Consider the following 24,856-nt stretch of genomic DNA (forward strand, 5'->3'; position numbering starts at 1 on the left):
GTGTTTTATCCCGCGTATCGGAAGCTGCTGTTGCTACAACAAGTGCCAAGAAGACCACTTCCCGAGCCACAGAATCTCAATTTCAGTGGAACTTGTTCACATTTACACCTTCCACCATGGTAAGGGGATATTTTTAATGCGTACCCTTTCAGAAGTACGCAACTGGTTTTAATAGAATGCTTGTATTTGTTGAAGCAATTGTTTTTATCCCAATAGTCAAGGTGGTTCATGATCTAAAATCAGAAAACTAATGGAATTGCTAGTGCACAATCAGGATCGGAAAGTCTAGATTTCCCCCCCCCAATAAACTGCTTGTGTACGGATGACTAAGTATGTGAAATTGAATTACAACGTATATCAAGTATGATAATTTACCATAAGGCTCGCTTGAAACTTGAGTCGGATTGTGTTCAACAGCATTTCTACGTTGATAAGACATGCTTGCTTTGCACTGCGTTTTCACCGTACCACATACCATGTATACTTGTAAATTGTCTATATTGTTATTACATACATGATTATAATTGATAGGTACTTTTCTCTTCAGGTTAGGATGTGATATTAGAATTCGAATCAGTATATTTGATATTTGTGCATGTGTGCCATACTTTCTGTGTGTAAGCAACACAGCAAAACAGTAACAGGTCATCAGTGTCCTCTGCTGATCTGTGATATCAGTGGTTTATGTTAAATTATAATGTAACACGTGTACTGCATATGGTTTGTAGTTGCTTTGCATTTCTTTAATACATGTAATGATGTATTCATACAAAATTTTAGTGTATGCATTGTCATACACATTGTATTCATCTCACTTTTATCATTCGTGGTATGAATGTTCCTAAAACATGTACTGATGTAGTATACACAAACTGCATCATGTCCGTTTCTTTAACACGTGTGTTTATACAAACTTTTGGTGTATGCATAGCAATATATTCTTCTTTTATCATCCATGGTGTGTATGTTCCTAAGGTATGTAGCATGCAAAAGCTTCATGGTTTCTGTGTTTTCCCAGGATGATGAGCGCTTTTCCTTCATTGTGGAGTGGTATGAGGAGATGGCTGCCCGTGTTCGGCAGTTCCAGTTCTTCTACTTCCCCAACTCCAAGTCCGTTGAGATGGTGAGAGTTCTTCTTCGTTTACGGACTGCAACCCCCACGTTCACTTGTATGAACATGAATGGGCTTTTATGTGTATGACCTTTTTTACCCTGCCATGTTGGCAGCCATACTCCATTTTCAGGGGTGTGCAAGCTGGGTATGTTCTTGTTTCTATAACCAACCGAATGCTGACATGGATTACAGGATCTTGAACATGCTTATTTGATCTTCTGCTTGTGTATACACAAGCAGGTCTGCACAAATGTTGACCTGGGAGGTTAGAAAACTCTCCACCCTTTACCCACCAGATGCTGTTACCGAGATTCAAACCCAGGACCCTTAGATTGAAAGTCCAGTGCTTCAACAATTCAGCTATTGTGCCCGTCTAGTGAGAGTGAATAAGGGGGATGTGTATTGATTGTATCAGTTGTTACTGGTGGCAGTGGCAGTGATACTCATGGTGGTCATGACACTACTTGGTGGCAGCGTGTGTGTGCTTGAGTTTTTTGTTTTTTTTAATAGTTTCAATAATTTGTCATTATTATTCTTGTGTGTGCCTTTTGTTGGGGGGTGGGGAATCATTTGTTTGAGCATGTGTATGCAAATGACCATGTATATATATATATATATGTGTGTGTTTGCTTATGTGGATGAATGTGTGTGCATATTGATTTTCTTCTTCATCCTTGTATATAAATGGTGTGTCCAGCTGTGTCCATCAGAACAGCAGGGGAGACACACTAAGAGCTAGTGCAATCTTGCCTCCTAGTTTGAGAGTCATAGTTCCTTCACAAAAGACTAAGCTGAAAATAGAATTCCTGTTGCAGAGGAGAAACCATTGATTATTGTAGAAGACCTATATCAGTTTGCTGATGACTTTGGTGACTGCGCATGCAGGGTTGGTCTTTGTCTCCGTCAGCCGCTGAAGTTTGACGGGAATTATGTGGGTCCTCTAACATGTGCGCTTGGTCTTTTGCATGATGACACACACTTAGTGATGTCAGACACTACAATGTCTGTTTGTCTGCTGACTTTGGAAACAAAACAAACACAGAAATAATGCCCACTCTTCACTTGCCGGTTGCTGCAGTGATGAGTTTGAGACGCTTAGAATGAATGCCTTGTTATGAAAATATGCACCTTTGAGTATACATATATAAAAGAGAGAAAGTATTCGTCATGTGCGTTTGTGTGTGGGTTTATTTTCCTCCTACATTACCAGTGTTTTCTGTTTTTTTTGTCTTGCCAAAGTGATATCAGATTGTAGTAAAAAAAAAAAAAAAAGTGGGCAGAATGTCTTGAACAGAATCAAGGGAGAAGAATTCAGTAGATTATGGAGGTAAGGGTGGAGTGGGGGGTAGTGTTTCTTTGTGTGGTTTGAGTAGGAGATTGTTGATGCTTTCATCATGATTTTGATACATTTTTTTGTCAGAAAAAAGATCTAGCTCTATAAATACACGCTTACAGGATTATCTGATAAAGAAATAAAGAAATTCTTTGATAAATGTTTGTGAGTCAAAAATGTATGGATGTATGGCATGTGTGTGTGTGTGTGTGTGTGTGTGTGCATATGTAATATACGTATTAGATAGCACATGTTTAAAAAAAAAAAAAAAAAAGGGGGAAAAAAAAAGACTTCTTTGTTATGAAATGATATAAAACTAACATTATGTTGTTCCAAAACCTAACACATACAGAACCAGTTACCGTATTAGACAGCACATGTTAAAAAAAGAAAAGAAAAAAAAGACTTCCTTTGTTATGAAATGATATAAGACTAGCATTATGTTGTTCCAAAACCTAACACATACAGAACCAGTTACCACAGCATTTCTGTTGACAGTTTGATATAAAGAACCGTAAGCTGTTCCTCCGCACCAGTGTGAAGGACACGACCCTTTGCCTGACTGACCTCTACATCGGCAACAGCGTCAACGTCTGCCAACGTCTGCTCACCATCGTCGACTATGGCGATGACTTCACTCGCAGGAGGCTGTCCAGCAAAAAGGAAAAGTGAGAACGCATGATTCAGTTTACTTTGCAGGTTGTGGCTCCCACATGTGGAGTGATGGCCAAGAGGTAACGCGTCCGCCTAGGAAGCGAGAGAATCTGAGTGCACTGGTCCGAATCATGGTTCAGCCGCCAATATTTTCTCCCCCTCCACTAGACCTTGAGTGGTGGTCTGGACGCTAGTCATTCGGATGAGACGATAAACCGAGGTCCCATGTGCAGCATGCATTTAGTGCACATAAAAGAACCCATGGCAACATAAGGGTTGTTCCTGGCAACATTTTGTAGAAAAATCCACTTTGATAGGAAAAACAAATAAAACTACACACAGGAAATAAATACAAAAAAATGGGTGGCGCTGTAGTGTAGCGACGCGCTCTCCCTGGGGAGAGCAGCCCGAATTTCACACAGAGAAATCTGATGTGATAGAAAGAAATACAAATACAAATACAAATGCATGTACAAGTAGGTTTCTATATGCGTGACTGTTTTTACCCTACCATGGGAGCTGCTATATCTAGCAAAAAGGAAAAGTGAGAATGAGTGATTCAGTTTACTTTGCAGGTTGTGGCTCCCACATTTACCCACCTTATCACACGTTCACTTGAATACATGTACGAGTAGGTTTTTATATGCGCGACTGTTTTTACCCTGCCATGGGAGCTGCTATACTCTGTTTTGGGGGCATGTGCTTGCTGGGTACTTTCTTGTTTCCATAACCCACCGAAAGCCGACATGGATTACAGGATCTTCAGCATGTGCATTTGATGTTCTGCGTGTGTTACACACGAATGGGGATCAGCCACTAACAGGTCTGCACATCTGTTGACCCAGGAGATTTAAAAAAAAAAAAATAAAAAAAATAAAAATCTCCACCCTTAACCCACCAGGTGTGGTGACCATGATTTGAACCAAGGACCCTCAGGTTAACTCTCTCCATACGAACGGCGAAAGAGACGACATTAACAGCGTTTCACCCCAATTACCATCATCAAAATATTGCAAGCGGAAGGCTCTTATACTGAAGAGGTGAATGTTGACAAAGAATACAATTCTGATGACGGAAGCTAAAGGTTGGGTCATTGAGACACCCACTGGACATCCGAGGGGTCTGTGTAGAGGAGAAGAGAGGACTGGCCGTACTGAGTGAGTTAAAAGTTGAACACGTTTACCACTTGGCTGTAACACCCATCAGAATGAGGAGATTCTGTCTGTCTGTCTGCTTGTCTGTCCAAGTATTTTTGCCAGTCCTTATGTCTGTTTCTGCATGCATGTTTTCATGTTGATAGGTCTGAAGCCTTGCTACACTGGTGCAGACAGAATGAATTTGTTTGTTGGAACTGTAGAGCTGATGGTGATGATAGGAGGGGTTTGTATTATACTTCGTGTTTGGTGATACATATACTTACCATGTCAAACTGATGCATTCGAGTTTGACATGGTACAGTATATGACACCAAAAGGAGGAGTTTGTATTATACTCCATGTTTGGTGATACATATACTTACCATGTCAAACTCGAATGCATCAGTTTGACATGGTACAGTATATGACACCAAAATGGATACTTAATACAATACAGTATAATACAATGTGTAGCAACTATTCTCGATTGGAAACCAAGCTGAAAGTGGTTTACTAACACGGAGTCATTAGCACAACAGGCTGCCTACCTGCTCAGAACTGACTCACAGCTGCCATTGGGCGCTCATCATTCGTTTCCTGTGTCATTTACCCACCAGGCGCCGTTAACTGAGATTCAAACCTGGGACCCTCAAATTTAAAGTCCATTGCTTTAACCACTCAGCTGTTGAACATCAGTTTTCTGCTTGCATGCCTGGATGATAAAAGTTGTGTCTTTTTCGGTACATGTATTGTATTGTATTTCTTTTATCACAACAAATTTCTCTGTGTGAAATTCGGGCTGCTCTCCCCAGGGAGAACGCGTCGCTACACTACAGCGCCACCCATTTTTTTTTGTATTTTTTCCTGCGTGCAGTTTTATTTGTTTTTCTTATCGATGTGGATTTTTCTACAGAATTTTGCCAGGAACAACCCTTTTGGTGCCGTGGGTTCTTTTACGTGCGCTAAGTGCATGCTGCACACGGGACCTCGGTTTATCGTCTCATCCGAATGACTAGCGTCCAGACCACCACTCAAGGTGTAGTGGAGGGGGAGAAAATATCAGCGGCTGAACTGTGATTCGAACCAGCGCGCTCAGATTCTCTCGCTTCCTAGGCGGACGCGTTACCTCTAGGCCATCACTCCACATCAAGCACATTGAGCTCAAAATGAGAACAGGCACAGAGTAACAGTTCATCATCATCGTCATCATCATCATCATCGTCATCATCATCATCATCATCATCATCATCGTCCTCCTGCTGGGTGCAGGACCCTGGGTCTCATCAAGCCGGACGCAGTGGAGAAGCTGGGGCAGGTGCTGGACAAGATCACCCAGAAGGGGTTCCTCATCTCCCGCCTCCGCATGTGTCGCCTGGACCGCGACCAGGCCCTGGACTTCTACCGTGAGCACCTCAGCAAGCCCTTCCTCAAGTGAGTGGGTGTGGGTGTGGGTCTGTGTGTGTGGGGGTGGGTGGGGTGGGGGGAGTGGGGGGGGGGGTTAGGTGTGGGGGTGGTTGGGTGTGTGTGAGTGGGTCTGTGAACTTCTTCCAGGAACACCTCGGCAAGCCCTTCCTCAAGTTTGTGTGTGTGGGTGTGTGTGGGTGTGGTTGGGTGTGTGTGTGTGTGGACTTCTACTGTGAGCACCTCAGCAAGCCCTTCCTCAAGTAAGTGTGTTTGTGTGTGGGTGGGTGGGTGAGATGGTCGTATGTTTCCACAACATAAACTTACGATGACAGGACAGGGCAAATGATAACAGGGCTACATTGTGGATCAGTGATCTGAAAACATTGTTACAGATGACAAAAGACAGCGAAGAATTTGTTTGTCTAGATATAGACACCCTTGTACACTGTCTGGATATAGACTCCATAGTACACTGTCTTGATATAGACATAGACACCCTTGTACACTGTCTGGATATAGACTCCATAGTACACTGTCTTGATATAGACATAGACACCCTTGTACACTGTCTGGATATAGACTCCATAGTACACTGTCTTGATATAGACATAGACACCCTTGTACACTGTCTGGATATAGACTCCATAGTACACTGTCTTGATATAAACATAGACACCCTCGTACAAGTAAAAGCCCACTCGTGTGCATACTAGTGAACGTGGGAGTTGCAGCCCACGAACGCAAAAAAGAAGAAGACAGACACCCTTGTACACTGTCTTGATATAAACACCCTTGTACACTGTCTGGATATAGACACCCTTGTACACTGGCTTGATACAGACACCCTTGTACACTGTCTTGATATAGACATAGACACCCTTGTACACTGTCTGGATATAGACACCCTTGTACACTGGATATAGACACCCTTGTACACTGGCTTGATACAGACACCCTTGTACACTGTCTTGATATAGACATAGACACCCTTGTACACTGTCTGGATATAGACATAGACACCCTTGTACACTGTCTTGATTTTGACACCCTTGTACACTGTCTGGATATAGACACCCTTGTACACTGTCTTGATATAGACAGACACCCTTGTACACTGTCTTGATATAGACAGACACCCTTGTACACTGTCTTGATATAGACACCCTTGTACACTGTCTTGATATAGACATACCAAGACATCGAACGCAGAAGAAGAAGAAGAAGATACAGACATAGACACCCTTGTACACTGTCTGGATATAGACATAGACACCCTTGTACACTGTCTTGATATTGACACCCTTGTACACTGTCTGGATATAGACACCCTTATACACTGGATATAGACATAGACACCTTTGTACACTGTCGGGATATAGACACCCTTGTACAGTGGCTTGATACAGACACCCTTGTACACTGTCTGGATATAGACACCCTTGTACACTGTCTTGATACAGACACCCTTGTACACTGTCTGGATATAGACACCCTTGTACACTGGCTTGATACAGACACCCTTGTACACTGTCTGGACATAGACACCCTTGTACACTGTCTGGATATAGACACCCTTGTACAGTGGCTTGATACAGACACCCTTGTACACTGTCTGGATATAGACACCCTTGTACACTGTCTGGATATAGACACCCTTGTACAGTGACTTGATACAGACACCCTTGCACACTCACACTGTCTTTATACAGACACTCTTCTACATTGTGTTGATATATATATATATATATATATATATATATATATATATATATATATATATATATATATATATGACTGGCTTCCATTCATAATGTGTCATTTGACTTGACGTCTCCATACATGCGTGATGTTGGATTCCAGTGCTCTGCTGGACTACGTGACGAGCGGCCCCGTGGTGGCATTTGAGATCGTGGGAGAGAACGCGGTTGACACCTGGAGAGAGGCCATCGGACCCACAGACCCCTCCGAGGCCCGCAAACAGGCCCCCACCAGCATCCGCGCACAGTACGGCACAGGTGGGTTCCTACGGCCGACAGGTGCTTGTGAGAGGTTTTCGGATGACACAATAAACCATGGTCCAGTGTGTAGCGTGTACTGAAGTGCACATATAAAAGAACCGACAACAACGAAAAGGTTGTCCTGGTGAAATTCTGTAGAAAAATCCACTTTGGTAGGAAAAACAATACACCTGAAGACCGAAGAAAAAAGAGAGAAAAAACAAAGAAACCAGTGGCGTTGCACTGTCGATGCATGATATCCCTGGAAAGGGTATCCCAAATATCACACAGAGAAATCTGTTTTTGACAAAAAGTTATTACAAGACAAGACAATATAATACAAGACTGTACAATACAGAATGTCTTCAGTGTCGGCAGATTCATGGGGGGCTGTTGTTTGAGGGACGTGGTGGCGGTCTCCACTCTGGGAGGGACGCTCACTCAGTCTGGCTCCGCGACTAAGCCATTGTTGTCGTTAGTAAGGGACTTAGTAGGTGGTGTCCTAAGTACGTTAAATCAGAACAGGCACCACTGAACACCACCGAAGTGACTCAGCAGCAGTGCAGGGTCTCCTCTGGTGTGTGGCCTCTTGGCGACCTAACATCGATGGTTCCCTGCGGACTGCCGACGCTGGAACTGTGACGGACGAACCCGGGTGTGGCCGTGTATGGGGGAATCTAAATGAGCGGCGTGGGAGTAATGCCACTGAAACGGTGCAGATGATGGGGCAGCAAAAATAAAATAAAATAAAACAAAATAAAATAAAATAAAATAAAACTGTAGTACACAATAACATGAAGCGGTGGCCGAGTGGTAACTCGTCCACCAAGAAGCTGATTGAATCGGAGGGTTGGGATCGAATCCCACGGTCGCTCAGATTTTTTCTCCCCCTCCACAACACCTTGAGTGGTAGTCTGCATGTTGATTTCTGTTTGATGAGGTGGTAAAACGAAGTCCACAGCATGCACTGAGTGAATGTAAGAGAGCAACAAAAGGGTTGCGTGAGCATGTGCAATGTTGAAGCAGGACTGAACGACACGGAAATCAAATTGTGAGCGCCCAAAGACATCTTACAGTTAGCTGTACCTGGGTAGGCAGGCTGTCGTTGTTCTTTAGTTTAGCGTCTTTTCACTATTAGTGATATTAGACAATAGGCTGTTGTGCAAATGACCGTGTGTTTGTAAAGCCCACAGAGCTTGGTCTCTGACCAGAGATAAGCACCATGTAAAGATCAGTAATAATGATGATAATGCAGAAATATACGTTCCTGATGCTTTGAAAATGGAAGGGATCTCTCTCTCTCTCTCTCTCTCTCTCTATATATATATATATATATCTTGGTGGCAATGTTTTCCCCAAGAATGGTACGAAACACTCTGGGTGTCTCTCTGTCTCACAGACAAGACCTGCAACGCGGTTCACGGGTCCGACAGCCCCAGCTCCGCCGCCCGAGAGATTGAGTTCTTCTTCCCGTCCTCCGGCGCCATGCCCCCAAACACGGCCAAAGTGGGCAACTGCACCTGTTGTATCATCAAGCCCTCCGCCCTCAGAGCAGGTGAGTGTTAACGTTTTTGTGCTGTGTGAATACTGGGACTCGGAGCCACATCAGGAAAAGGAGGAGTTGGTTTTGTACTCCATGTTTGGTGATACATATAAGGTAAGATAAGATAAGAATAACTTTATTATCTCCAACTGGAGAAATTTGGTCAGGTGCATTATCACAACATAGACAAGTAAACAACATGGGGACCATAACTGTAAAAGTCAACAACAGCTTTTATGAATATTACGAAGATACAAATGTAAAAAAATATCACATACATCGTTTCATACATACATCCACACACTGCAGGTAATAGCTAGTATTCTTAACGTAAAAACAGAAAGAATTAAGAAACATTATTTGAATATAATTATAAACATAGCCTGCTTACAATGTCTAACTGATGCAAATTATTTGAATATAATTATAAACATAGCCTACTTACCATGTCTAACTGATGCAAACTAGGCCTATCGGTTTGCTCCGCTTGGCCACGTTTTGCGCGGCTTACGGTGAAAAGACGACCCATCTTGCCCAGTCTGCTCTTAGCCAATCAGCAAATGTACATTTTACCTACAAGGCACACAAACGTTTACTTGGGCCTACCTGCAACACTGTGTAACTGCTACCAGAGGCTGTTGGTAATTGTTACATTAGGTCTGTTTTCCACTGTCCAGTCTCTTATTGGTGCTCTGTTTATACTTCTCTGCAGTGTAGTGGAAAATGAACTTGTCGGAACAATTTTGACGTTGGCGTAACAAACGTCAGAACAAACTTTAATCGAGCGAAACAAAAAAACGGCGAAATCGTAACAGTTGGCATCCCTGAATATATCAGTCGGAAAAACAAACTCCCGTTTCTCTTCTCACAGGTGTGGCCGGCAAGATCATCAACGCCATCACAGAGGCCGGGTTCTGTGTGGGTGCCGCTCAGATGCTCAGCCTCGAGAAGGCCAACGCTGAGGAGTTCCTGGAGGTGTACAAGGGTGTGGTGCACGAGTACCCGGCCATGGTGGCCGAGCTGTTCTCAGGGCCGTGTCTGGCACTGGAGATTGTCGGAGGGGGAGGCAACGCTCAGGTGGCGTCCACGTTCCGTGAGCTGTGCGGGCCTGCCGATCCTGTGAGTGTGTGTGTGTGAGTGTGTGTGTGTGTGAGAGTGTGTGTGTGTTGTGATTGTTTTTCCGCCCTGTGTGTCTGTCTGTGATTGTTAGTGGGTGGAGAGATGAATGGGGCTGTGTCAGTATGAATGTCTGGCGAGTGTGTGTGTGTGTGTGTGTGTGTGTGACTTGTTTATCTTGTGATGTGTATAGGCAGATGAATGTTATGAAATGTATCTGCATCAATGTATGTATGTGTAATTGTATTTGTAAATGCTGTGTGAGATAGGGCGTCTAAATATTCTTTGTTATTATTAGTATAGTGGTGCTGGTGGTGTTTGAGTTTCAGTTTGTTTTGAATCAGTTTTAATGTTTGTGTGTGTGTGTGTGTGAGAGAGTGTGAGTGTGTGTGTGTGTGTTTCTTCCCTTTATTCAATGTATTTCCACACTGAGTGATGATAAGACGTGTATGTCTGTGCCTGTGTTTGACTGAAGCCTTCAGTGCAAATGACTTCATGTTTGAAAAGCGCTTGGAGCTTTGTCTCTGACCAAAGATATGATCATCACACGGAGTGATGGCTTAAACAGCATATATTTGTATTTGTATTTCTTTTTAACACAACAGATTTCTCTGTGTGAAATTCGGGCTGTTCCCAGGGAGAGCGTGTCACTACACAACAGCGCCACCCCCCCTTTTTTTTTTTCTTTTGTTTTGTTATTTTTCCTACGTGCAGTTTTATTTGTTATTCCTATCGAAATGGATTTTTCTACAGAATTTTGCCAGGAACAACCCTTTTGTTGCCGTGGGTTCTTTTACGTGCGCTAAATGCATGCTGCACACGGGACCTCGGTTTATCATCTCATCCGAATGACTAGCGTCCAGACCACCACTCAAGGTCTTGTGGAGGGGGAGAAAATATCGGCGGCTGAGCCGTGATTGGAACCAGCGCGCTCAGATTCTCTCGCTTCCTAGGCGGACGCGTTACCTCTAGGCCATCACTCCACTCCATTTTCAGTGGCATTACTCCCACGGCCGCTCATTCCAAGTCCCTCATACACCGCCACACCCAGGTTAGTCTGTCGCAGCATTTATTAAGATTTGTCACTGATCCTGACAGTGCGTTGTGTATGTGTGTGTGTGTGTGTCTGTGTGCAGGAGATAGCTCGCCATCTGCGTCCCCGAACGCTGCGTGCTCTCTTTGGAACGGACAAAGTGCAGAATGCGGTTCACTGCACTGATCTGCCGGACGATGGACAGCTGGAGGTGTGTGTGCGTGTGTGTTGTGTGTGTGTACATGTGTGTGTGTGTGTGTGTTGTGTGTTTGTGGGTACATGTGTGTTTGTGTGTGTATTTGTGGGTACACGTGTGTGTGTGTATTTGTGTGAGTGTTTGTGGGTACACATGTGTGTTTTTGTGTGTACATGTGTGTGTGTGTGTATGAACATGTGTATGTATACATATTTGTATACATATATTTGTGTGTGTTGTGTGTGGGGGTGTTTATGTGTCTGCATAGGTGTGTGTGTGTTGTGAGTGTGGGTATTTATATGTGTGCGTATATATGTATGTGTGTACACACGTTTGTGTGTGTTGTGAGTGTAGGCGTTTGTATGTGTGTTGGGAGGGGGGTATGAGTGGGTGTATGTGTACATGTGTGTGTGTGTGTTTCCACATGTGTGCGAACTTATGAGTGGGTGTTGAGATTTGAATAGTTTGTGTATAATTCTGAGCGTGTAAGTGAATAGTTGGCTCAGAGTCACAAGCGAATGTGTGACACTGATGAAGAGGACACCCTGGCTGTGAAAAGAACCACACAGTTGAAAGATCTTCAGGAAAGCATGCAGTGAACAGTGTTCAAAGGACAGGAAAAGGAAAACTTAGTTTGCGCCCTCTCTGCAAGTGTGGATTTTCCGTCAGTCATGGTGACTGCTATGACTGCTGTCGCAATGAATAAAAGAAAAAAAGATAATCGTGTGTTCATGAAAATTCTTAGAAATTTTATGTTTCTTCCTGATTTTTGACTCACTTTTGTAAACAAAGTGAGTCTGTGTTTTGACCCGGTGTTCGGTTGTCTGTGTGTGTGTGTGTGTGTGTGTGTCTGTGTGTCTGTGGTAAATTTTAACATTGACATTTTCTCTGCAAATACTTTGACAGTTGACACCAAATTAGGCATAAAAATAGGAAAAAATCAGTTCTTTCCAGTCATCTTGTTTAAAACAATATTGCACCTCTGGGATGGGCACAAAAAATTAAAAAATGAAGCCTAATTATATGCAAACTGCATTTACTGTTATATTTATATTTTTTGTATTCTCTAATCTTGGCACTCTGACCTCTTATTCTGACACAACAACAAGAGGAGTCATTATTATCATTTTTTGTTCAAACAGGAACTTCTTTTGCTAAGCATGGAATTTTTATTTATTTTGCAAACGTTTTGGTGCAGATAGTAAAAAAAAAAAGGGAAGTTACTCTGTAATTAATGCTAGGGGACTTAATTTATCACAAGTGAGTCTTGAAGGCCTTGCCTCTCTTGTTGTATCATGTTTGTGATGGTCCGCTTTTGGTGGAAGGTATGTATGCTTGCTTGTTATGTTATTAATTTTTCACAAGTGTCATGACAAACTGTCATAGCCATTGATGAATTTTTTAAAATTGTTTGTTCCAGGTGGAATACTTCTTCAGAATTCTGGACCGTTAAGGCGTGAGGGCATCCACTCTGTGACTGGCTTAGACAGCATTATTATTGTACAGTGTTTCCACAGAAACAGTGAACCCTGCATATATATTTGAATTTGTTGTTCAGCCTGTTGGAGAGGGCAAGGGGATGTAGCAGAAAATGAAGAAAAGAAAAGAAACGAAAAGAAAAAAGGCTGGCTTTAGTTTGTTCAGCAGCCATCATAAGTGATAACTGTGACAACTGCAGCCTGTACCACCGACAGTTTGAGGGTTTACACATTCACACCGCATTGTGAACTAGTCTTAAAGGATGAAACTGTTGACATGAATATTTTTTTGATTTAAAAGAAAAAAGCATCATGTGTCACCAAGAGAGTTGATTAATCTTAAAATGAATAACAGAAGGGTGGGGGGAGTGGGTTGAGGTGGAAGCGAATTTGTTTGGTTCCTGTGAATGCCTTTTTATGTTATACACCTTTATGTCTGATGAATGCAAGATTCTCTGTGTACATAATTAGGTGCCAAACTCCTGATATAGATTTGTTCACTGTTTCGTCATGTGTGCATAACAGCATCTTTGATGAGGTTCTGATTTTTTTTTTTTTTCATAATTTAAAAAAACCAAAAACTACAGAGAATCATGAAGAACTGAATACATTTTGTGATATCTTATATCCTTGGTGTGTGTATGTGAGTACTGAACAACTGTGTGTATGTGTGTGCGTGCGGGTGTGTGTGTATGTGTGCGCATGCACGTATATGCATGTAGGACTGAACCAGTTTTTCCAGGAAAAGGAATGCCCTATCCATTCTTCTTTCACACTGAAGAATGCACTGACCCTTTCCAACCCTCCAGTGCCTTATCTGTGTCAATCTTTTTAACCAGCATCACGCATCGTGGGTCTAGTAGAATAAAAGAATCAATTTCATATTAAAATAACTCCCGATTTCGTGTATACGTGGAAATCAGTTTTGGAATTGATTTTTTACCTTTTCCATGGTCTAGGTTAACTCTTTCCATATGAACGGCGAAAGAGACGACGTTAACAGCATTTCACCCCAATAACCATCATCAAAATATTGCAAGTGGAAGGCTCTTACACTGAAGAGGTGAATGTTGACAAAGAATACCACAATTCTGACGACGGAAGCTAAAGGTTGGGTCATTCAGACACCCACTGGACATCCAAGGGGTCTGTGTAGAGGAGAAGAGAGGAATGGCCGTACTGAGTGAGTTAATCAATAAAAAAACAGGCATGTCTAGCAAATAGCAACAACCTTTCTGACAATACTTGTGGATCTCACATTCTGCACTGTCTGAAGAAGGAAATGTATCCACACAAAAATGTAAACTGGTAGTCCAGTTTTGATAATACAAAAAGCACAGGAAAGGGTTTATGCTGCTTCAGCGGTCAAGTATTTATGGATAGAACTAATATGTCTTATCCCTACATATGCAGACTTACAAATATTTGAAACATGCTTGTCCAAGGACATATGGCCAGAGATGATGTAACCTAAGTTTCTAGCAGAAGGAGCAAATGGTATTTCCGAAATTCCAACTTTGATGAATGTGGGATATGGATCAAGGAGACGTTTCTTGTTAGTCGTGATCAGAAGGGCTTCAGTTTTGTCGTCGTTTGGTAATGTTCCCACAGTGTGTCAACAACTGACACACCACTGACATGTCACTGAACATTATCATTTATGTAAGCCAAGATGCAACAGCATTTAAACCCAAACATGATGTCCAAGCATCACACCATAATACCTGTAGCAAACTGCAGGGAGGGGTGGGGCATACCCGAATACCCCTAACTAGTACTCCATTTAGGCAAGTAGTAGCTACATTCTATACTTTCACCACTTTTCTTTCAGTCATTAGCTTCAAACACAATTAAGCCACACACACGCTAGCTATACTCTCTCACAAGTCGTGCTATCTGCATCAACACATTTCAGTCACATTAAGTTGATTAACTGTGAAATACCACTTCAGCCAAATGTGTCTCAATTCTTGTGATACAACATAAAAATTCACCAAACTGTGTTTCCAGAACTCAGAAACTAAGTTACTAACAAAGCATAATACAAGTACAGGCGATTACTCACTGCTCCCACGTTTTATGTTTCACTTTATATTCATGTAACAGAACACAGTCCCACTGGGCCAGTGTGTTTGTCACAGAATCTAACAATACCAGGAACCAAACATTCAACTCGGTCCGAAAAATAGATGCTAATTTGATACTTACAGACTTGTCAGTCTCAGTGGTCTTTTTTTTATTCTTCTAAGCGAGGTAGAAATGGACGAATGGAACAGATGTTAATTTGATACTTACAGACTTGTCAGTCTCAGTGGCTCTTTTGGATTCTTCTAAGCGAGGTAGAAATGGACGAATGGAACAGATGTTAATTTGATACTTACAGACTTGTCAGTCTCAGTGGCTCTTTTGGATTCTTCTAAGCGAGGTAGAAATGGACGAATGGAACAGATGTTAATTTCATACTTACAGACTTGGCAGTCTGGCTCTTTTGGCTTCTTCTAAGCGAGGTAGAAATGGACGAAACCACTCTGCAAACCAGTTTTATCCTCTCACCCCATTCACTCTATGCAAATTATCTTCAAACCCAGAACCTTCCCAATTGGTTGAGCTGGGAATTAGGAGGAAAGATCGCCCCGCTTATTAGCTATGCGTCTGTTCCAAACAGATCATGTTACACACACACAACAAGGCATCTATCCTGCCAGAGATCAACATTGGAAGGGGGGAGGAAGGGGCAGGAGGAGGAGGAAGGGGGTCACTGTTGAAAGACAAGACAAGACAAAATTCTTTGTTTTCGAGGATAATAGATTAGCACTGGCGCAGCGTTCAGTTGTTTTTTTTATTTTATCCATGTCCCCGCCCTGAAACAGGGTCTACACTACACAATACTACATTAGAATTATATGTCATTGCATGCACTGCGCAATGCTACTTAAAGTCATAACTTGCGTACACGATACTAAATAAAGGCATAATCATGGTGACAATTACACACACACACACACACACACAAACACAAGCATGGTATTAATAACTACATAGGGGAAAGAACATAGAGAACATACCCCCCCCCCTCTCTCTCTCTCTCTCTCTTATGCACACTTACATATAAGCATACAGTGTGTATGTTATCATACTATACTAATGTAAATGTGAAGCACTGATATGGGCCTCTCTCTCTCTCTCTCTCCCTCTCTATGTATATATATATATATATATATATATATATATATACACACACACATATATATATATAAAGACTATATGCACATATTGTTACACATAATTATACAGTCAATACATCAATTTGACAATGGAGCAAATGGCAACTACTGCCACATCTAACAGAGAGAGAGAGGAACGAAGAAGCTAACAGAAGTAACATGCATGACAACAAACGAACGAAATATTACCATAAAATAATCAGTACTTCAATTCACACAAATACTGAACAGGAGTGCCGCATGATGAGGTGGGGGTCAGTAGTGGGGGAGTGAGAGGAGGGGGGTCGGGGGAGGGGGGGGGGGGGGGGGAAGGAGGGGCCGCGGAGAGAGGGGGCTCAGTGAAGATTTATCACCGGGTCAGTGGGGGAGGGGTGACATAACATTGTGCTGGGACGTAGAACTCACTACTTAGATCAGTGACGAATGGGGATGCTATCCTCTGAGATATCAACTTCTTGCTCTACTGACTCTCTCGATCTGCACTCAGTCAGTGGCCAGCATAGTCTTTGGGTAACAAAGAGAGGGGTGAGGGAGGAGACTGAGGTGAGTCACGTGAGGGTGGGGGAAATTGGGGGGGGGGGGGGGGGGTCCACTCATCAGTTGGCAGTGTGTGCCGCGACTGGAAATCTCCACCGCTGGTGTCTGATACACTATGTCAGTTTAACTCACTCAGTACGGCCAGTCCTCTCTTCTCCTCTACACAGACCCCTCGGATGTCCAGTGGGTGTCTGAACGACCCAACCTTTAGCTTCCGTCGTCAGAATTGTGGTATTCTTTGCCAACATTCACCTCTTCAGTATAAGAGCCTTCCGCTTGCAATATTTTGATGGTAATTGGGGTGAAACGCTGTTAACGTCGTCTCTTTCGCCGTTCGTATGGAGAGAGTTAACAAAGTGTGAACATCTTGGGGGGGGGGGGTGGGGAGGGGGGGTGGGGGGGTGTTCCTCCCTGTGTTTTTTCCACCCAGTTCTTGTTCTCATCTCTTTTCCCACACATGTGTTAAAAGTTAAAACTCCATGTGTACAGGCGTTATCAGACTGTGAATTTGAAAAAAAAAAAAGTTTAAGAAAAAAAAGCTTTACCACATATCTGTAATTCTAGCTGCTTTATACAAGCAAAAGGGTCAACTGAGCAGATGCCTACATAAACCGTTGCGCGCGCGCGTCATATGTGTGTGTGTGTGTGTGTGTGTGTGTGTGTGTGTGTGTGTGTGTGTGTGGCGGTGAGTGTGACCGACGTGATCAGTAAAATGTGTGACTGAATAAACCTCTTGACGTAAGTTGAGAGATCAAAACAGAATAAAATGAAGTAGATGTCAAATATCTACGTGATCAGTAAAATGTGTGACTGAATAAACCTCTTGACGTAAGTTGACAGATCAAAACAGAATAAAATAAAGTAGATGTCAAATATCTAAAGTAAAAAGTAAAGAAATAAATGAAATCAGTCCAAAATAAGACTTTTTATTTGACTGAAAAAATAGATTAATTGATGGCCAATATTTGGTTATTAACGGAGAGATTTATCAGTAAGCGGCGGTGTGGCTGTGTGTGCAAATGTATTTTATTATTAATTAATACCATCACTGATGGAAACATCACAAATACCAACTCCAGGCCATTGAATGGAAAACACGTGCACACACGCATGCATGCATAATCATACAACACACCACACCAGGAACCAGGAAACTGCAGATCAGTGAGCTTACCTTGTATTGTGTGTAAGATTTTAGAGTCCTTTATCAGGGATGCTATAGTATCACACATGACAACAGACAATCTGTATGCAGACTGTCAACATGGTTTTAGACAGAGAAGATCCTGTACAACACAGCTCCTAGAAGTAATTGAAGATCTCACAAAAATGATAGATATGGGTAAACCTGTAGACATAATTTGTTTAGACTTTAGAAAAGTATTTGGCTCTGTACCACATCAAAGACTTTTATTAAAATTAGCTTCATATGGTATTACTGGAAACATACTGAACTGGACAAAAAAACTTCTTGTCAGAAAGAACACAGGTAGTTAGAACTGGAGAAAAAATGTCAACAAATGAAAATGTTGTTAGTGGTATACCACAAAGTAGCATACTTGGCCCAGTGCTTTTTACAATATGCATAAATGACCTTCCTGAAAGTATAGAAAGCAAATGCAAAATATTTGCTGATGATACTAAACTTTACGGCAATGCACAGAATAGTATTACACTACTACAAAAGGACTTATATAAGTTACAGGACTGGACTGATAGATGGAATCTATACAGTTTTAACGTATTAAAGTGTAAAGTAATGCACATGGGAAGAAAAAATCCAGAAAACAAATACCATATGATAATAGAAGACACCACACAGGACACTGAAAAATGTCAAAGTGAGAAAGACCTTGGCATATATATATATATATATATTTATAATAAAATATCATTTGACATACATATACAGAATATAATAAATAAAGCCAACCAGATGACAGGAATAATTAAGAGAACATTTACCTATTTAGAAAAGATACATTTCTTAAACCGTATAAAGCACTGGTAATATTGTGTGGCAGCCATACCTCAAGAGACAATCTATAGCTATAGAAAGGGTACAAAGAAGAGCAACTAAGTTAGTCGTCAGTTAAAAGAATGCAGATCTATGAGCTATCAACAGAGACGTATACTTAAATCTGCATTCATTAAAGGGTAGAAGGCTAAGAGGGGATTTAATAGAAACATACAAAATGTTAAATTGCTACAATGTAGATAATGTGAATAATATTTTTAGAATGTCAGATTATGAGAGTACAAGAAATTCAATGAGAATTTGTAAAGAGCACTGTAATACTAACCTAAGGAAAAATTCATTAGCTAATATAGAATTGCACATATATGGAATGCACTACCTATCGAAACTAAACTTGCACAAAATACTAATGTATTCAAAAATCTCATTGCCATGAACATCAATTTAAAAGAAAAAATTATTGACTTTGACGCAGAGTGATTTACAGTACGGCGTGTAAAAGAAAACATATATGTATCCCACAAATAAAAGGAGACCGATATTGAAGGGGACATAAAAAAGGCCGTGAAACCTACTACTACTACACGTCACACTGATAGAGCAAAAATATTGCCAGGATGTGAATCAAGTTGCCACCAAGAAAACGTTGGTCAAGTCCTATTTCAACATCCTAAATTCATGAACCTATTTTGCTGGCTAATTTTGTGCATGCATGAAATGATACTACCATCAGTAGCTGTTGTTACCAGCCATTTTCAGTGGATTTCGACTCTTTAATTTGGCCGTTAATTTACAGTCACTAAACTAACGTGCCACTATATCTAGCTTTTTCCGTTTTTGGTCCCACAAACCATGAAACTGTAACCAATAGGTGCAGTTATTGACGATGCTTTCTTTCAGTCCCTTAATGGTTTTTGTTCAAAATGTGCTTGTGGTTATTAGTCAAGTAAAACTATTTTTAACCGTCACAGGCAACTTTAGCCGACATCGAGGCTCATGTTAAGTGGGTCAGCCTCATTGTGAATCAGCAAAGCCAATTATAGTAACAGCGGTGGCTTGTTCAGGATTTGTTTATTTGATGAACAGTTCTGTAGTAATCAATACGTTTTGACCATTCTTTATTTGTTTCAAAACACAACAATATTAACATATTTAAGTTGTAGCTGATGCATAATAAGAATTAAAATGGAATTTCTTCATCACAAGTTTTAGTAAATTTGTTTTCAGGGAAGGAAACGCACCACAGAAATATGAACACTGCAGTGTGACCTACAGGGTTCCTGAACCGCCGTCGAGTTATCGCTTCTCGGCCTTTTGGCTAAGATCAAAGTGTAGTATCTGTTCTTATCAGCTTAATATCTGATACGCCCTCTACCCGGGGGCTACGATATTAAACTGATTTTTGAACCTCGGCGAAGTGTCAGGGGCTTGCTCCACCTTCGCCACGGGTTGGCCTGGTATTGCAGTACCTCCAGGATCGGCCCACTCCCCTCTTGGGGAGAATTAACAATCCAAAAGCAGAAACAGCTTTTCTCTCTTTTTGACTCCCTGTTCTGACTAGTAACGATTAATCATCTCAAGGTTTCGTGTGCATATACTCTTAAGCTTGGGGAGAAATAGCAATCTAAAATAAGAAACATCTTTCCTCTCTTTAACACCTCATCCAAACTAGAAACAATTCATCATCTCTCTGTATAACGTGCATAACCTCTTAATGAAGTAAGCACTGATACAGCAATGTTTTGGGAAGAAAACGATTAGCCATCTCTCTGTGTGATGTGCATAACCTCTTAATAAAGTAAGCACTGATACAGCAATGTTCCGAGATGAAGAAAACAGCCTAACAATTCAACCTCAATTCAACAGCATTGTTTTGAGAAGAAGAAAATTAACGATTAGCCTAACAATTCACCCTCTCTCTGTATAATGTACATAACCTCTTAAGTTCAAAGTATGCACTGATAGGCAATGTTTTGAGAGGAAAATTAACGACTGGCCTCAGTAAAATGATGAAAGCCATGATTGAAAGGCATATCATCTTCAGTTATGTCATTTGAAAGTGTCATGTCTCTTTGCTTTAAATGTTTATTTGTTTTACAACAGTATGGAAATAACGTTTGTTGGTGAAGATGTGTGTGTGTGTGTGTGTGTGTGTGTGTGTGTGTGATCCTTTGGTGGACACTTCAATCTATTGTGGGTGTTTGTGATTTGCAAGGATTGACAACTTTTCATTTTGAGTCAAATTCTAATTTTGAACTTGAAGTTAAGGTCATTCCCAACTGACTATGCAATAACGTTTGTTTGGTGGAGATCAGTATGTGGAAGTGTGTGTTTTTGCAATGAACGGTTCGAACAAATTATGAGTACGTTATTGTAAGATGCATGTAAAATGTAAATTCTGATCAATGATGTCTTCAGGGGAAAAAAAATCCAAAAGCAGAAACAACAATCCCAAACCAGAAACATCTTTAATTTCTGTCTTCATATCCTTGTCAGAACGAAAATTCAATGTGTGTCTTTATAATCGGTTGAACTATTGTATATGTTTGTTTTGCCTGAGTTAAACCATTAACTAATCAGCTTACACTAATGTTTTGTGAAGAAGAAAAATAAGTAAAAACGATGAAAGTTTTGATTAATAGACGTTATGTTTATTATCTTTAGTGAAGTTGCTTCAAAATGGCATGTGAATGTCTTTACTTCCATTGCTTATTCATTGATTGATTTATTTATTTTACAGTAATCGTTAGAAGATACATTTTTCACACATACTGCGATTTCAATAAATTAATGCGATTTTACCAAATCTATAAAGTTGGCGCACCCTTTCTGTGATCTGATATGATTCGATATTCTCCAAAAACAAACCCCTTTGTGTGGGGCATTCAAGGGGACCGTGAGTTATGTCCCTTCGACAGTATCCGCGTTCACTCAGTCTCGCAACTTTGGAATTCTGGCGTCTATGTTTTGCCCAACTCAAACCGAACCATTCTCATCCATCGTGAGTGTGCGTGCGTGTTTTCTTTGCGTGCGTGCGTGCGTGCGTGCGTGTGTGTGTGTGTGTGTGTGTGTGTGTGTGTGTGTGTGTGTGTGTGGTGTTGTGTGACACGGACAACTCCGCAAGGAAAGTTAACCACAATGATCCAAGGGTTATTTCCCTTCTATATGACATAAAACGAGCAACTTAGATCAGTGGCATGTTATTTATTTGTTTAATTTATTTATTTATGAAAGAATTGTGCCACTTTCTTTTATCCCCCGCTCGCTGAGTTTATCAGTTTATAACGCTTAAGTTAAATACATACATCCAATTTGATAGAAAGCCAAATGCTGCCATACGCCGGCAAATTATTACCAGCTCTTACCTTCAGGCAAACGGTTCTGTGTCCCCAAATTTAAAACAAACAGAACCAAATGCAGCTTTTATACTAACCTCAATTCAGCTATTAAACAGCAATAATTGATATCTGATCTGTGATAAAACAAAAAAATGTATACCAGAGTGTGTGTATGTGGAATGTGACATCTTAAATCAAAGTATTGTTGAATTGCATTGTTATTATAAACTTTTTATGTCTTATGTCTACTTTTAGTTTGCTATTTCATGCCTGTTTTATTCATATCCTTTAAATGATTTTGTGTTGCACATGTATGGCTGTGATGATGTATGTATGATTTACTCTAAGTTACCTTTTAAAGGTTTCTGTTGTGTTGTTGTAGTCCGCTACTGTGACTGATTATTTATCACGTTGTACGCATGGGTTGCCATCTAAACATGTTATGTCTTTTATGTATACATGTTGAATGATTGTGATTTCTGTGTATTGTTTATGTTTTTTTTACACCACAAATGAATTTCTCTTGTTGAATAATAAAGTATTCTGTATTTTGTATACATCAAATATCACCGGCTATACCTGAATGATGCAATCCCACATAATGATGCTCGACATCAATAATATCAAAATGGGCCATACTTATAAAACATCGTCGCTATGTTTAAGACCAGCCCGACAAACTCGATCCAATGCACTGTCACAAAGTGGGAGCATAGAGATGTGAACAGAGGTTATGAATATGTGGGCCTGTGTTGTACTTCGCCTATTATTTCCTTCCATTCCAACAACAAAAGTAAGATTACACACGTGAATTTCAATTTTTGAAGACCAACCCCCACCCCCCTCCCAGCCCCCTCCCTCACACTTGCTTCTTTTCCTGACTGCTGATATTGCCACACAATCCGCTCACTTAGTTTATAAGTTTGAATATATGTATCGAATATCACAATACCTGAATGATGCAGTCTCACATTAGTCACGATACACCAGTATCAAAATAACAGGCCCTCCGGTATTACTTCAAAAACATCGTCATTAAACCACTCCGACAAACTCTATCCATTGCACGGTCACAGACTGGGAGCAGAGAGATGTGGACAGAGGTTATGAATATGTGGGCCTCTGCTGTATTCACCTAGCTGATATTCCATTCGAACAACAGAATTTAAATACATACGTGAATTTCAATTTTTAAAGAAAAACAACAACAACAACAAAACAACAAAAACCTTCACTTTTGCTTCTTATCTAGTGACTGATGATATTGCCACACAATCTATCTACGCTTATCTTGGCTGATGATACTGCCACACAATATATCTACTGTACGGATGATATGATAATAAATATTTTGAGGGAAAAGTTCAGTCTTAACAGAAATGTTTGTTTTTCAAAACACACTAAAAATATATGTCTTCATAAACACAAACAACAACAACAACAAAAAACAAACAAACAAAAGAAAAAAAAGAGAGAGAGTAAAAACCAACAATTTTATAACAGATCTGTACACTTCACTGATGAAGGCTGCTCATATCTTGAGCGTTGTTGGCATACCATTAATGAACAAACATGGATAGGGTACCATAGTACTGACGGGTGGTTTGCCCTTAAAAGCAGTTCCATTCTCTGACAGTCTTACCTCTGGGACGGCAGCAGACCAGCAACTCCTTCAAGCAAACCAAAAGTATCTTTCATTAGTGTCTTGACGATAATGAAATAAAGCAACCCCATCTAAACAGGATGTCTTCCCTGGTCAGTAATTTAGTGATCGCCATTGCCCTGAATGGTCTGATTAACTATTACAGTGATATTCAAAAGCTTTTACGATTACACCAAGGTTAACAATCTTTTGTAGCATTCAATCAACAAGGACAATCAATTAGCAGCAAAAACTGACAAGACTTTAAAAACCTTTCTCAACTTTTGACAAAAAGCAGCCACAGCAGCATACTCTGATACGGACATAATTTCCAAAGAGCACTTAACTCACTCAGTACGGCCAGTCCTCTCTTCTCCTCTACACTGACCCCTCGGATGTCCAGTGGGTGTCTGAATGACCCTACCTTTAGCTTCCGTCGTCAGAATTGTGGTATTCTTTGTCAACATTCACCTCTTCAGTATAAGAGCCTTCCGCTTGCAATATTTTGATGATGGTAATTGGGGTGAAACGCTGTTAACGTCGTCTCTTTCGCCGTTCGTATGGAGAGAGTTAAAGCAAGGAGAGTAAGAGGGGACTTGATACACACGTACAAAACATTTAATGGGTTTGACGATGTAAACAAAGCATGCTATTTTTGAAGTCCAAATGTAGACACTACAAAAAAACAGTACAGACAAAATATTTAAACAATATTCCAGAACAAAACTCAGAAAGTTTACATTTAGTAACAGAGAAACAAATTATTGGAACAAATTAACAAACAATATCAAACGTGCACCTTGTATAAATACTTTTAAGAACCTCATAGATAAACATGAGTTATTGACAAAAACGAAATACGACTTTGATGGATAAAATGACTGACCTTGTCAACGACCTGACCAACAATAAAAAGGAGTAAAATCTGAAGAGGCATAAAAAGCCAAAAATGGCTCAAGTTGTATATAATTATAACAACGCCCCAAATCCTGATCCCGAAGAACTTATTTTGTTTTTTCAACAAAAGAAAGCAAAATGAATACCATAACTTGTATGACTGAAGAAAATGCTCCTCTTTTTTTGTTGTTTTGTTTTGTAAGGGATAATAAATAAAAAATTCACAACAGAAATCA

General features: G+C 40.7%; 1 protein-coding gene and 1 non-coding gene across 2 annotated transcripts; both read left to right on the forward strand.

Moving 5' to 3' along the window:
• Positions 1–3: 3 nt before the first annotated feature.
• LOC143288774 (nucleoside diphosphate kinase homolog 7-like) lies at positions 4–13,629 on the forward strand. Its single transcript, XM_076597402.1, has 9 exons — positions 4–119; positions 1,019–1,123; positions 2,946–3,115; positions 5,507–5,668; positions 7,502–7,656; positions 9,038–9,193; positions 10,053–10,300; positions 11,434–11,541; positions 12,947–13,629. Exons 1-9 carry the CDS (start codon positions 117–119, stop codon positions 12,977–12,979), a joined length of 1,140 nt encoding a protein of 379 aa, XP_076453517.1. The 5' UTR covers positions 4–116; the 3' UTR covers positions 12,980–13,629.
• Positions 13,630–20,041: 6,412 nt separating this feature from the next.
• LOC143289356 (U2 spliceosomal RNA) lies at positions 20,042–20,234 on the forward strand. Its single transcript, XR_013056238.1, has one exon. It is a non-coding gene; the product is annotated as a U2 spliceosomal RNA (small nuclear RNA).
• The last annotated feature ends 4,622 nt before the right edge of the window (positions 20,235–24,856 follow it).

This window comes from Babylonia areolata, chromosome 13, assembly GCF_041734735.1.
Source record: "Babylonia areolata isolate BAREFJ2019XMU chromosome 13, ASM4173473v1, whole genome shotgun sequence".
Lineage (NCBI taxonomy): Eukaryota > Metazoa > Mollusca > Gastropoda > Neogastropoda > Buccinidae > Babylonia > Babylonia areolata.

What these genes read in the sequence shown, in the direction of transcription:
- LOC143288774 (XM_076597402.1), top strand. An exon ending in CTCAGCAAGCCCTTCCTCAA is followed by an intron (nt 5,669 to 7,501) that starts GTGAGTGGGTGT and finishes GTTGGATTCCAG; the next exon opens with TGCTCTGCTGGACTACGTGA. An exon ending in CGGACGATGGACAGCTGGAG is followed by an intron (nt 11,542 to 12,946) that starts GTGTGTGTGCGT and finishes TGTTTGTTCCAG; the next exon opens with GTGGAATACTTCTTCAGAAT.